Source organism: Delphinapterus leucas, chromosome 3 (assembly GCF_059928025.1).
Source record: "Delphinapterus leucas isolate spDelLeu-1000000601 "Yukka" chromosome 3, BTC_Dleu_Yukka2, whole genome shotgun sequence".
Classification (NCBI taxonomy): Eukaryota; Metazoa; Chordata; class Mammalia; order Artiodactyla; family Monodontidae; genus Delphinapterus; species Delphinapterus leucas.
In genome coordinates this window covers 159,229,578-159,244,098 of record NC_143131.1, presented here as the reverse complement: position 1 = coordinate 159,244,098, position 14,521 = coordinate 159,229,578, and the positions used below count along the sequence as shown (strand labels likewise).

At 45.0% G+C, this 14,521-nt stretch overlaps 1 protein-coding gene across 2 annotated transcripts in view; it reads right to left on the bottom strand.

The window, feature by feature from the left end:
• Positions 1 to 2,514: 2,514 nt before the first annotated feature.
• The window catches only part of GFPT2 (glutamine--fructose-6-phosphate transaminase 2), a 45,643-nt gene continuing 33,636 nt past the window's right edge, over positions 2,515 to 14,521 (bottom strand). For both annotated transcript variants that reach the window (XM_022563331.2, XM_089909810.1), the window contains 8 exons: positions 14,417 to 14,514; positions 14,010 to 14,130; positions 11,210 to 11,367; positions 10,947 to 11,061; positions 8,145 to 8,272; positions 5,974 to 6,141; positions 4,793 to 4,954; positions 2,515 to 3,568 (listed from right to left, as the gene is read on the bottom strand). In XM_022563331.2, coding sequence (XP_022419039.1) covers positions 3,524 to 3,568; positions 4,793 to 4,954; positions 5,974 to 6,141; positions 8,145 to 8,272; positions 10,947 to 11,061; positions 11,210 to 11,367; positions 14,010 to 14,130; positions 14,417 to 14,514 — 995 coding nt within the window. In that variant the 3' untranslated portion in view covers positions 2,515 to 3,523. The remainder of the gene's footprint in view (positions 3,569 to 4,792; positions 4,955 to 5,973; positions 6,142 to 8,144; positions 8,273 to 10,946; positions 11,062 to 11,209; positions 11,368 to 14,009; positions 14,131 to 14,416; positions 14,515 to 14,521) is intronic.

The window sequence follows — 14,521 nt, the reverse complement described above, 5'->3', positions numbered from 1 at the left end:
GCGTATCGCAAAAAAAAAAAAACTGTCAAGGTAATCGAAAACAAGGAAAGTCTGAGAAACTGGCACAGCCAAAAGGAGCCCAAGGAGACACGTGATGTCCTTGAATAGGAAAAGGGAATTAGATACAAATTAAGAAGATATGAATAAATTATGGGCTTTAGTTAATTTAAAATATTATATATATATATATATATATATATTCAGAGCCAAAAAAAGAGTTCTTGGAAATTAAATCATTTGGCGGAAATGGAAAATCTTGGTAGTAGACAGGTTGGGAGAGAAAATTGAAGAAATCTCCCAATTAGTAGAGAAAAAAGATAAGATGAACAATAGAAAGGATAAGAAATTACAGGCCATTCCAGCAGCTTCACCTCTGCAGTCAAATGCTCTACCCCTGAGCTATAACCCTCAGCAGCTTCACCTCTGAATAACGGAGAGGCTAGAGAAACAAAAAGAAATCCATAAAAAAGTAACTCAAGAAAACATCCCAGACTTGAAGATCATGAGTAACCAGACTGAAATCAACACGAAATGAAAAGAGATCCAAGGCACCTTTGTTGTGATATTTCAGAACACAGGGAACAAAAAGAAGGAAATAAAGAGGTCACTGACAAAGGCACACCAGAGTGACTTTGGACTCCTCAACTGCAATACTGGGAACAAGGTAAGGGAGCATTACCTTTATGATTCTGAAAGAAACATTTTTATCTGACCTAGAATTCTATAATTAGCTAAACCCTCAATCAAGTGTGAGTCATAAAGTCATTTCCAGACATGCAAGGTCTCAAAACATTTATCTCCCAGCATCTTTACTCAAGAAGTATGTGCTCCACCAAAACAAAAAAGGAAACTCAGAAGAAGGAAGACACAGAGACAGGAAGCAAGAGACATGAGAGATGAGGAGAGAATCCCCTGGAGGATGGTGAAAGGTGATCCCAAGGTGACAGCTCTGCAGCAGCTGTGGAGGGCAACTGAGCCACACTGCAGCAGTGTGACCTGGCACATAGACTGTCATCACCAAGACCCCCCTTCCATCAGTCCATCTTCTTAACCTGAGGACAGAAAGCCCAGGAGAACTTGGCCCAGATTCTCATCAGTACTTGGCTTGTCTTGACCATGTGCTGATGAGGGTCTCTCCCCTCAGGCTCTGATGAGGACACGCATATAACTCACAGAAGTTTCCAGCTTTTCCCTGAGAGCGGGAGGTAGACCACGATGGGCTCAGATATAGAAAGGACAGAGCAGCCCACTCTCACTGAGTGGACTTCTGCTGCATGTCCAGCTCCTGGTCTACACTTCAGTCTTGCCAGGCACCTGACTGTGGAGAGCCCAGTGTTTTCCAAGACTCACTTGTGACCTTGCTCGTGAGTTCCCCAGAAAGGGCCTTGTCACCTCCCAGAGAAGCGGAGGTCAGACCATGACTGAAGATTGCTCCACTCACCTCCTCCTGGGGCCTCTGCCCAGCGGGGACAGTGCTGCCCACTCCTTGCATGAATGGTGTGTGCTTGCCCTCCGATTTCAAGACTAGGCAGTATTATTGTTTGAGTATTATTGTATGGGGTAGATACACAGGTAGAACTATAAAGAAAAGCAAAGGAACGATGAGCACAGAAGTCAGGATGGTCATCACCTCTCAGGTGTTAAGGATGAAATACATTTTTCTGGTTCTTGTTCAGATAAAAATGTTCTGGCTAGTTTGTAGTCTCCTAACCTGAAGTTGTATTGGTCATTGTTTGGTCAGGAAGACAGAAACCAGAGCAGGCATTTCCAACAAGATTTACACACTTGTTAATTTGTGAGAAGGGCAGGAGGAAGGTCAGAGAATGCCATCACAGCCCCTTGGGTTCCTGCCAACTCTCCAGAATTAGGATTTTGGAGGAGCCACAGGAAAGCTCTGCTGGTGGCCACCACAGCCTGGAGCACTGAGTGATGGGTGAGTTGTAGGGAGCCCCACCATAGAGGATATTTTGGTGCCAAGGGCCACAACAGGACCTCCTGTCTGCCTCTGTCAGCACAGAAATAAGTTATATGAATAAGTGATATGAATTTCTCATTGAATAATATAATTTCTAAACTGTCTTTCAAATCTCCCAGAAGTGTCTCTCACTGGTGGAATTTAACTTGGAAATGTAGTTCCCAGGTTCCCAACCCCTGTGATACGGAGGAGAGCATAGAACAGGATGAAAAAGTTCACTGAATAGCCCACAGGTAATCCAGAACAAAGATCTGATGGGATTCTAGAGCTACACATACCAATTAGTTGCCATGAAGACACCACTCGAGCTGTCTGGGATAGCACTTTCATAGGGAGCCAAACTCCAACTCCACAAGAATTCTGTCTCTGGCTTTCTATCTTCCTGCCTGATTCTATTAATAAAATTGGTGACTTTATAGGCTTACTGGGGGAAAAAAGTACAAATTTGAGTTTCACCTCTGTATGCTTCATTCAGGCTCTGGGCAACCCCCTCCAACAGCTATTCAGTGGATTCTCATTCCAGAGTCCCAAATCTCCTGCATTTTGTTCCATTCTGTTAAAATAGTCCTCATTTTCATCCTAGAAGCACATAGGTCACGGGTGTGGCTACCAACAAACAGGGCTGCCCCCACGAGACACTGCTGAGTTTGTTTTGAGGAGCCCTCAAAAGCATGCGAAAAGAATGAGATTAACAAAAATCCACACGCACAAGACAAAAAAATTGTACTGTATTTATTGTCTTAAAATTGCATAGTACTTTGATTGTGCATGCTTTTAAATAGAGGGCAAGTTAGCCCTCTTGGAACTACTCTCTTGCATGGGATTTTTCAGGCTGTTTTACTATGGGCAGGAGCAGGGACCAAAATACTGCCTGATCTTAAAAAGAACCATGATCAGAGAGAAGTTGTCGGAGAGATTTAGATGAGAAGACACTGATGAAGGGAGTTGAGATTTGACAGGACTTATAAGAGGCATAGGAAGATGGTGCGAGGGGGCTTCCCTGAAGTCAGGGGACAGGACTCAGGAGCAGCCAAGAGAGGATGGGAAAGGAGAAAGAAGTCCAGAGGGGCAATGCCTGGTGCTCAAATCTGAGATGAATGTTCCCTGCCAGGACACTGGGTGCACTGGGTAGCCTGAGGGTATGGTCTGGGCGTTACCTTGGCTACAGAAAGCCACATACTAGAAAAATAACTTAAAAGCTATACAATTGTCATTATAAATATTTTGTCTTTAAAACTAACTAGTGTTGGTTAAAAAAGGTTCACAGTTACTCTGAAGAGAGCTGTATCTCTATTGCACGGTACTGGAAAAGTCCACTCAGATCCCATGTGTAAACAATGATTCCCTTCTCCTCTGGCAACTTCAGGACACAGAGAAACACTATCTGCTGTAAGCAAAGCACTTGGGTACAAGGCACGTCAAAGCTGTCAAGCTCTACTGGAATCTACTCAGAACACGCAGAATGCCAGCTTTTCTTCCCACTTGGTGTCACTGGGACAGGTCTTGAATCAGATTAAAGGTGGTGATGGTCTTCTCACACTCTTGTTCTCATTCCACGGTTACAGACTTGGCCAGATTTCTGGGGAAGTCAACCTAAAATGACAGAAAGTAGCTGCTCAGGACCCCACAAGTCTCAGCAACACACTGTGTTTATAAAGCCTACTCTCAGAGTACTTGACGACAAGGAGACAGGTGTTCCTGGGCACCTCCAACCATGAGCTCCTTGAGACCTGCATCTTGGAAGCAGTTCCTTATTCCAGAAACTTCACTGAACTGTACAATGTTTAGTTTATGCAATAAATATTTATGGGGCACCTGTGTCACACAGTGTTAACACTATTAAAAGGATATGATTCATGCTATTAAAAACAGCTAGCTCAATTTGTACTGTTAAAACTTCACTTTTCTTGGAAGTAGATGCACTAAATTATTGGTTAAGGGTGGGGACTGGGAAGGAAATGTGACTGAGGATGGTTGATAAAGTAGCCTTCAACTTTATCTACAGGGTCTTATTTCATTTACAATAACATTAAAAAAGAGAAGAAACAAAAATGACAAAATGTTGGCAAATGTCAATGCTGGATGGTATATATACCATCGGATGTTTGTTATATTGTTTTTGGTATTGATATATATTTTTTAAAGCTTCTCAAAATTGTAATAAAACTATTTCTTTGCACACACAGTTTCTGATGAGATCATAAACTGGTTCTTTTCTGGAACAGAAATCGACAATATAGGAGTTCCAAAATGTTGAATGATTTGCTAGACCGAGGATAAATCTTCTAATGTGGGAGGAAGATGTATATACAAAGATAATTCACTGCAATTGTTATTTATGCAGATATTCCAAAAAATTAGAAACAGTTTAAATAATAGAAGACCGGTTAAGTAATTGTTAAAATCTGTGTTGTAAGACTGCAGTGGAATATTGTGCAATGATCAAATGTTGCTTACAAGTTCAAGATGTGAGAAAATATTTGTAATATGTTAAAAAGAAAGTTATAAAAGTTCATCCTTAATATTATCTCAAAAAAATCTTTAAAAATGCACAGGCACAAGGAAAAGACTGGAATAAAATATTAAATTTGCTAATTAACATTGCCTCTGGGTGAGAAGCTTATGGTTTAATATGGCCTTCATACATCTTGCAGTTCCCATTTGTTTTCAGGGGGTATAAGTTACTTTAAAAACAGTTATTTTAAATGTAAATATTTCTCTTATGAATTTTTATGCCAAATAAGTATTTAAGAACCAAATGGAACTCTGGGTTATGTCTCTCCCCTTTGCTGGGTGATGTGCAATTTTTAGACGTACGTCATATCCTCGGAGTACAGCCAGGTGGAAGGAGAGGAGCTGTAGTGGAATCACACTGAGGATGCCCTGGAGGCAGTCCACGGTGTGGGGCAGCTCGATTGTTTTATATGCAAACTTGGAACTTTCAGTGTCGTCCTTGGAGCACAGTATGATTGGGCGACCCTAAGACAAAGAAATGTGATCACAAGATGCAGATCATCTCTGAAAGAAGCAATCCCTCACACACAGCAGAGTTTCTGAGATAAACATATTGCAATCATAACAGTGATCTTTTGCTTTTGCTGGAGTTATGGATGAGGTGATGTATCCGATTTGTGTAAAGGACAAAGAGTTTGGAGGCTTTTTTGGTGAGGTTCGTATGCTTCCCTGGTAGGGGGTCACCTCCTGCTACGTTCATGCAGCACCCATTTGTTGAGTGGCTCCAATGTGCTTTGCAAAGAGCAGGAGCTCTTACCCCTTACTCCAGGGGCTCATAGTCAAGTGGTAAGAAAACAAAAATGTAAATAAGCAAACCGATAAATAACAATGAATTTCAGATAAAAGCCACCTGGGCGGTAAAACCCGGTAACATGATTGGGAGACAGTGGTGAGGTCCGAGGAGCTCTCTAAAAAGGAGACATTTGTATTGAGACCTGAATGATGAGAGGCCAACTCCCCGAAGAAGTGTGGGAAGAATGTTTGGGGCAGAGAGAGCAGCCTGTGTTCTACAAGTTCTAGCGATTTATTGAAACTGAGGGGGTGGTGGGAACTCCTGAATTTGGATCCAGTTGGTCAGAAGTGTGGGTGGCCTAGGAAGCCCAAAGATTGTAGCTAGTGGCTGAAGTGAGGGCAGTCTTGTGGAGGACAGTGCCCTTCACCTGTGAAATCTGACTAACTCTGGGTGGCCAATATCAGAACTATCCCCAGGGCTCTCCACCAGACCTCCTCTGGTCTCCACACCTGGGATCCAGGACCCCTCTGGGCAATCTGGATCACTGGGCCTCACCTAAGAGCTTCTGTGGGCATGGCCGCAGGCTGGCCAGTCCCTTTCTGAATGTGCACCACGCATGAGGGGCCCCAGGAGAGAGTGTGTGCTCACGCCTACTCCCAGCAGGAACACCCATAGCTGGTGCCGGCAGACGGTGGGTGAGGTGGGCATGTGTGGAAGAGAACAGGAGGCATGTGTGGCAGAGAGCCCTCACCTGGCGGGCTGTGACCTGCTGCAGGGCATTCTGGCATTTGGCAAAGCAAGGATCCTTCATGATGACCATGATGACGGGCATCTGCTTGTCAATCAGTGCCAGGGGTCCGTGCTTCAGCTCCCCAGCTAGGATGCCTTCTGAGTGCATGTAGGTTATCTCTTTAATTTTCTGGGGAAACACGAGGTGGGATCAGTGTCACACTGGGAAGACAGGGAGCAGATCAGCCAGAGGGGAGAAAGGGGAGCCGGGAAGGAATGATTCCAGGAAGCAGGGAGCTGAGGGCCAAGAGGCAGATGGACACATGGAGCGGTCAACAGCACTGAGGGCAGCCGAAAAGGCCAGGGCCAGGGGAGAGGGCTGGCTGCTGTCCAGAGCATGCACAAAGCCCAGCACACAGCCTGTGAACCCAGACCAGCTCTGGGACACAGTCACCCGCCTTGGATGGACAAGTCAGTGTCAATCTAGCTTTCCCCCTTCCCCTCTGTAGCCAGCCCCATGGGCCTCCCTAACAGTTATAATTTGTAATGATGGCATTTTATTCTACACCTTCATTCAATTATCTGATTAATCACTCCCCCAATTCTAGATCATTAATAACTTCCAAAGGGTTGCTCCAACTTAGCTATCAAGCAAAATCACACACACACTGGGGTGTTAATGGAGTTTTCCCCCTATGTTTAGAGAGACACATTTTTTTTCAGTTACCATTAAACCCATGTCATTGAACTGGTGAGAGTGTTGAAGAAAACATTTCTCAACTCCCTAGAACTATTTATTTGGGTCAGGGAAACATTGTCAGGAGTGTGGCTCCATCCTGGATGCCGCAGATGGCTGAAGTGCTGGTACCCAAGTCACCACAGAGGGGCCACTGACTTGTGCCAGCAGCAGCGTAAAAGCTTCTTTCTTTCCCCCAAGACTAACTTGGAGACACAGCTGAATACTCATCTTTCACCAGCACACTCAGGAGCTGCAGCTGAGCACCCCACACCAGATGGCAGAGGCACGGGGCTGGGGCGCCGAAAGTGTGCCCCACCAAGGCATTGCCTCTATTACCCCTGAGAAGCAGTGTGCCTGGCCCCTCACTTCCTTTGACAGGGGTCAGAATATCCACTGGAAGGATGTGGGAGTTGAATCTCACTGCAGTCAGGCAATTCATGGCTTGTACCCCACACCCACTCCCCACTTCCTGTAATACTGTGAATGTTTCCCACAACTGGCATCGTTCTTCCAAATGGGGGTGGTGGTGGGGAGCAGCCACTTGTTCCCACGGGGAAAGAAGGGCAGCCAAGCTGAGTTATAGATGATACCCATGTGTGGGTACCAAATGCTGCCTCACCCTCCCCTCCCCTAGCACAATGCCCTGCCCTCCTTCCTGCTGGTTTCTCGGGGTGTCTCCTGTGACAGTCTCCCATTTACCTTGCTTGTTGATCCATAAACAGCAGGTGGATAGTGAGTAAAGGGCAAGCACTAGGCTCGGGTCCCTGGACATCACTTCCCACCCTCTCAGTAGCCCTGTGGTCCTGGCATCTTACCCCTACTCCAACGGCTTTCTCTCAAGCTGGTATGGATCTTTATAGCTGCAGTGGGCAAAACAGCCAATCACTGATATAAAAAATACAGGAATTTCAATGCTCATTCCTGAAGGATCCCAGCTCCCCTTGGAAGTTTGAGGAGTAACAGGGACACTCTACAGAGACCCAACCCTGCAACTCTGGTCTGCCCAAATCCTCCCATGCAGACTGCTTGTGGCAGTGGAAAAAAGCAAAGTCCAAATGGACCTGATTTCGAATCTTAGGCTGATCACTTCCACTATGTAATTTTGAGCAAGATGAATTTTTTGGAGGCTCAGTTTCCTCCTGGGTAAAATGTAAACAATAACTGCCAGCCTCTCAGAAGATACTCATGAGGTAAGAATGAGCTATTCCAGATGGAGCCTGGTGCAGGTTGACACCTCAGGGGCTCTCATAAGGTTGCCCTGCCCCTTTGTCTTCAGGAGATCAGGAGCCCTCATCTCCGTGTGGCCAGAGCTAGAATACCTGGTCAGTGAGCGAAACCCTCCCCTCCCCTAGCACAATGCCCTGCCCTCCTTCCTGCTGGTTTCTTGGGGTGTCTCCCATGCCTGCCATCATGCAGGGGCCAGTGGAGGTGGGGGTTGGTCAGAGGGGGCTCACCAAGGCTCCTTCCAGGCACGTGGCATAGTTATAGCCCCGCCCCATGACCAGGAGCGACCTCTGTGTGTAGAGCTCCAGGGCCAGGTCGTGGATCTTCTCATCCAGTGACAACACTTCCTTGATCAGCTCTAAGTGAAGCACATAGCAGAGGGGGAGAGCCAGTCACACCAATTATAAAACAAGATTCACAAAGAAAAGTCATGGTGTATAAGACAAGGTTTTAGAACTCACATCACTTACACACTTGCCTTCCTTGTATTAGTTTCAAAGGACTTTAAATGCAGATTATGGGAAATAGCTTGTGTTATCGGCCAGGATTTTATTGTGCTGGTGATTCGTATTTGTGTGTATACTTTCCTGAGCACATAAGTAAGTAGGGAAGTGTTATTTCTAGCTCCATTTTACAGGCAAGGCAACAGAGGTTCAGAGAGGCTAAATCCCCAGCTGACCAGCCACACAGCTGACACTCCATATTAATGCCCCTCATCTGGGCCACATGCCATGTCTGGAAACAAAGCCAGTGTAGGTTGGACCAGCACTTCTCAAATTTTTTGGTCTCAGGACTCCCTTACGCTCTTAACATTTACTGTGAATTTCTAAAAGCCTTTATTTTTGTGGGTTATAGCTATCAATATTTACCAGAATAGAAGGTGAGAAAATTAAAGATACTTATTCATTCATTTAAAAATAACAATAAACCCATGAAATGAAAAAAATCAGTGAGAAGAGTGGCGCTATTTTACATTTTTGCAAATCTTTAATGCCTGACTTTCAATCTGTTGTGATATGTTTTTTGGTTGAAGTACAGGAAGAAAATCTGGCCTCACAGAGATTTGTAGTTGGAGAAAGAAGGCATATTTAAACAACTTTTTCAAATAATTGTGAATGTTCTTTGTAGTACACCAAACTTAAGAAGTGACAATTTCTTAAAAGGGTAGGTGCAAATGTGGAATCTGAGATCATATCAACAAACTTTTCCTACCTTGTTACATTAAAATGTATTTGTCTATCTTGCACTTACCTAAATGGGTCTTTTACATGTGCGTAATTTTATAACACTGCATTGGCCATTTGCAAAATATTGGTTCACTGAGTTACGCAAATCTTCTAAAAATGGACACATTTCATTATAAAATATTTTTTTTAAAAATCATATTTGTTAAAATCACTGTGATCTCATCAGAGATGTTTCTGAGTATTGGGAGGAGGTCAAACTCGAGCTGACAGCTACAAGTATTCCAGATCATGTTTCGGTTGAAAGCTCGAAGGTTATCATTAGCAACAAAAACTGTTATCAGGGGCTTCCCTGTTGGCGCAGTGGTTGAGAGTCCGCCTGCCGATGCAGGGGACACAGGTTTGTGCTCCGGTCTGGGAAGATCCCACATGCCGCGGAGCAGCTGGGCCCGTGAACCATGGCCGCTGAGCCTGCGCGTCCGGAGCCTGTGCTCCGCAACGAAAAAAAAAACCCCAAAAAACTGTTATCAGTTGTTTTTCTCAAAGTGTCAGGATAACTTGGTTCACTTTTGAGAAAATGTCTGCCAAGTACCAACTCAGCTTGTTAATCAATCATAGGGCGTTTTTCTCTGGAACAACCTCAGGGTGCTGCATACCTTCCATTTGTCACATAGAATATTAAAAAGTGTTGCAGTTTAATAAGACTAATGCATTTTACCGTATCATCAAAGACATTCCTAAGTGAAGCTATGTGCATTTCTGTCATGGGAACAGTGTGGTGCCTCTGCCTTGAAATGTGCTAAAGTGCCAGCGGCGGCCACCATTGCCTTTGCAGATGTTCACACAGAGAGAAAGGCAAAAGCATCTTATTAACTATAAATAACATATTACTAAGAAAATAGTTTTGACTGAAAGGGACCCCAGGACCTTTGGGTTTACATCTTGGTAACTGCCTAGCAGAATAGAGTCCTGTTTTTGCAGGATTATTATCTGGCTTAAAGTTAAGAAAGTTTTTCTTGTCAATAAATTTTCAGCATGCTGTCTTGGTCAGATTCAGACCCCTAGAGCTTGTATGGTTACATGGTGGCTTTCCCTCACTGCCTTCTCTGGGGTTTACCCTTGGTTCCAGAATAAAGTCTGGTGAATCTGTGAAGGAGCAGTTTGGGCCAGGAAGAGGTGTGAGGCCATTCACTCCTTCTTATGTATTTCCTGAGCAACTACTGAATGTCTGCCCTGGCTGGACACCTGACATCCAGCAGTGACTCTGACAGACACAGTTGTGTGCTCACTGAGCAGACACGGTTGGGGAAGACAAGCCAATTCACAGGAGGACAGGTAATTTCAGATCATGGTATGTGCTATAAAGAAAAGAAATGGGCTAATGTTTTTTAGAGAGCTGGGCAGGGGATTAGTGCCCCTATTAGGGTGGCCAGGGAGGGTCCCGGAGGTGACATTTGAGCTGAGACTTGGGTGATGGGAGGCGTCAGTCATATGAAGAGCTGGAGGAAGAGGGTTTTGGTAGAGGAAAGAGCCAGTGCAAAAGCCCTGTGGTGGAAAGAGCTTGGCATTGCTGAGGATCAGAAGGTCAGTGAGGCAGCTCAGGGAGGGGGAGGGAGCTCGATGAGGTCAGAGGCACAGGGGCCCAGAGCGCAGGGCTCCGTGGCCTCGTGACAAGTGTGGACTTTAATCTTGGCCCAGTGGGGGCTGCTTCAGGGATTCAGTGGTAAGTAAAAGTTTTGAGGAGAAGGGAATGATTAACAGCATTGTTTATGGGAGAGAGTCAAGTAAGAGAGCAGCCAGGAACAGTTCACAGGATTTGATAATGAGCAGTTTAGCTCTGGAACATACCAGGTAAAGATCTCAGGCCATGGATGATCTCTCGCCTTCTGTTTTGTAGTGAAATGCGGTCTTCGGACATCATCAAACCAAACATCACCAGGGAGATGAACTGACTGGTGTAAGCCTGAGGACAAAACAGTGGTGCTAGCAGAGCCGGGGTGATATACATGTGGTGCACTCAAGACGAGACAGATTCCTGGGCTCCCCTCTTGGCCCCCTGTCCACCCACCCAGCAGAGGCCCTCCTGCGGGTGCCCACATGGCTCCTTCTACCTTGGTGCTGGCCACGCCGATCTCCGGTCCTGCATTGATGTGGACTCCGCAGTCAGTCTCTCGGGAGATGGAGCTGCCCACAGTGTTGGTGACACCCACGGTCAGGGCCCGGCGGTCCTTACAGTAGCGCAGTGCCAGGAGGGTGTCTGCGGTCTCACCTGCCACACAGGTCCTTCTTTTCAGCTCACAGGTATGTGGGCTCTGCCAGCCTTAACCCCCAGCCCTGAACTCATTTACTTCTGGCCCTTCGGCAGAAATTGATGTCCAGACACAGTTGGTGTGTGCTCAGAAAGGAAAATGCATGCTCAACAATTTTTCTGGTTGATTCTTTTTTTTTTTTTAATGTAAGATGCTCTTTATTCAAGGGCTATGAATACCAAAAACACAGTTAGCACTTAGATCTTGAAAAAGGAGAGTTCTTTAGGTTTAAAAGTAAATAGGAAAATAAAACATTCATAGGGATTTGAATTTGAAGGTTGAAATTAATTTATCACTTCTCATTTTACCACTCAGTGTGAAGTGCATGTTCTAGGGGATGTTAAGACCTTTCTCATGAAAGTTGGTAAACTGTTCAACTGGATGGGGCCTCCATGTGGGGACCCTGACAGCACAGACATATGGGAGTCACTCGACCACTTGGGTGTTTAGTAATGCAATTAATGTGGTTCATTGTGATCATTTATGTAACTAGAAGATGAAAGCTGATTAGTAAGTGGAACTAATTTGGAAGGAATTTATTAAAAGTTTGTTCATGATTAAGTGTTGAATAGAACATTTAAGTTCTACAATTGATGTTTTCATGAAAAATATGTGAGATTATTTTTTCTAAAAATGGCTCAAGATTCTCTTGTCCCAGCTCTTCTCTAATCTAATTTCTCTTGAATATTAAGACAGAGTGGTTTATAAATACTCCTCCACTTTCTCACTTCCCATTTCCTATTCAACACACTACAGCCTGGCCTTGTGCCCTGGTTGATTCTCAGATTCACGATTTTGCTACTATTTATGTGGCAAGTGCTTGCTCATCCACTGTCTCACTGAACTCTCATGACAACTCTGTAGGGGGCATCATCCCCATTTTCCCTTGAGGATGAGGTACTCAGAGATGGAGCAAATCAATGCCTCACTCACTCAAGGCCAAGTAGCTGTGGGTGATAGTGTGGGCCTGGCTCCCAGTGCCCTTTCTCGGACTCTAAACTGCCTTATTCAGAATGGGCTGAGATTTAAGTTAAAAAGCAAGAATGCCCCTAAATGGTGTTTCTCAAACAGATCTTGTTTTAAAGGAAAACATTTCTTGTCCTAGTGTGTACTCAAATTATTTTTATAAAAAAGCTTAAATAGGTTCATGCACAAACCAGCACAAACTTCCTATGTTTGTAAGTCCTAAGGAACTCAAGCTAAATTAAATATGATCCAGAACATAAAACCAAACATTCAATGTTCACAGAGCCACCACTCTTGGCTGTGCTGTCCTAACTTCTCTGCAGTGCAGGCTGGTGCTACTATGGCCCAATTCTCCTCTCCTGTTTCTGCTCAGACTTGCGTCTAGTGCACTGGGGTGCTACAAGGCCTTCCCTTAGCGCCTATGGGAGCAAGGGAGCTCTATCTTCATGGGGTGCTCTATCTTCATCAGCAACGTCCCCATTTTTGATACAGTTAAAAAATTTAATGTAAAGGGGTGAACAAAGTGAAACTTTAAACCCCTTCTATGAAGTCACTCAGGAGGTGCCACTGCATTATTTTCACATTAAAACCACTTCTGTTCTTTGGTTAGTGGCTTCCACCAATTCATGAAACATTTTTAGGCTCTGATGGGATTGTAAACCCAAAGGTAACAGTGGCAACTGAAGTCAGAGGGCAGCACCTGGGTACGAGGTGGTCAGCTAGATGGTGGGTGTGTCTGTGTTAGTTTTTCTTAGCTTGTTACTGAAATGGAAATGGTATTGAAAATTCATAATGAAAGCAGTATAAAAAGATATTAGGGTATTGCTGTTAATGCTTCAATTGTGATAATGACATTGGTGTTATATTTTTTCTTTTATCATTTAGAGATACGTTCTGCAATATTTATGGATGAAATAACATGATGTCTGAGACTGACTTTAAAATAACCCAGTGAAGGGGAGGGGTTAAAGTAGATATGATGACACAAGATGGGTGAGTTATTCCATAACGTAACTGCTGAGCCTAGGTGCTTCTTTATGCAAGTCTCTCTTTTATAAAAGTTTGGGATTTTCCATAATTCAGTGTTATAAAAATCCTCCTAGAGCTCATGGGGACTCCAAGCATATGGCCATGGATCATCTCCCTGACCCTCCGTCCTGCCTTGAGCTGGAGCAAACACCCAAGCCTAGTGTTAGAATGCCACCCAGGCAGGGTTTCCTGAGCTGAGGGCAGCCTGGGCTCTCTACACCTGAGTAGTGTCTCTCCATGCCTCCCACTGTTGGGTTGCGTGAGCACTGTATGGTGCTCACACAGTTCTTGAAGTGACTCTCAACTAGCAGAATTAAACTTTCCTCTAATTTAAACCCAGCACACATTTCTGAGTATCTCGGTGAGTGGTCCCTTAAGTCCTGGACTTGGAACAGGAGGAGGAGGGAGAACCTGGCTGCATGGCCCTCCCCATAAAATGGGACAGTAGCTGATGGCTCTGAGGGTTGAATGACCCTGGGCATGAGAGAGTGTGACACATGGTCTATGTGCAGAGAACTTCATGGGATGAAGGAGGGAGGGAGCTGCATGGTGTGTCACTGAGAGGACAGAGCCCTGAGATGAACTAGTGAAAACCTGTAACCCTTACCTGACTGGCTTATGAAAAAGCAAACGTCATCCCTGAACACAGGTGTGTTCCTGTCCAGAAAATCACTAGCAAGTTCAACCATCACCGGGAGCTCGGTCAGTTCCTCCAAAACTTGCCGTGTCTGAAGCCAACAAGAATGGGGACTAAAGTCAGTCATGAACACTACAGGGATAAAGGTGGCTGGGCTTCTAGGACAGTTGATGAAATGGCACCTCTGCGTCCAGGTGAGCAGGGAACTTCAGGCATTCACAGGCCAAACTGCTGGAGAAAGGGCTCCATGCCAGTTCTCATACTGGCTCATGGTACCAAATTTGGAAGGCCAAATGCATGACAGCATTTAAGACTCATCTTGTCCTAGCCAACACTGCCTCCCAGGCACTATCAAGGGCCCAGCATGTTGCACTTACGGCCACAGCAGCATGGTAGCTAGTTCCACAGCCAATCACAATGAGCCGGCGACATCGTCTGATCTCCTTCAAGTGGTCCTTCAAGCCGCCCAGAAGCACTGCAGG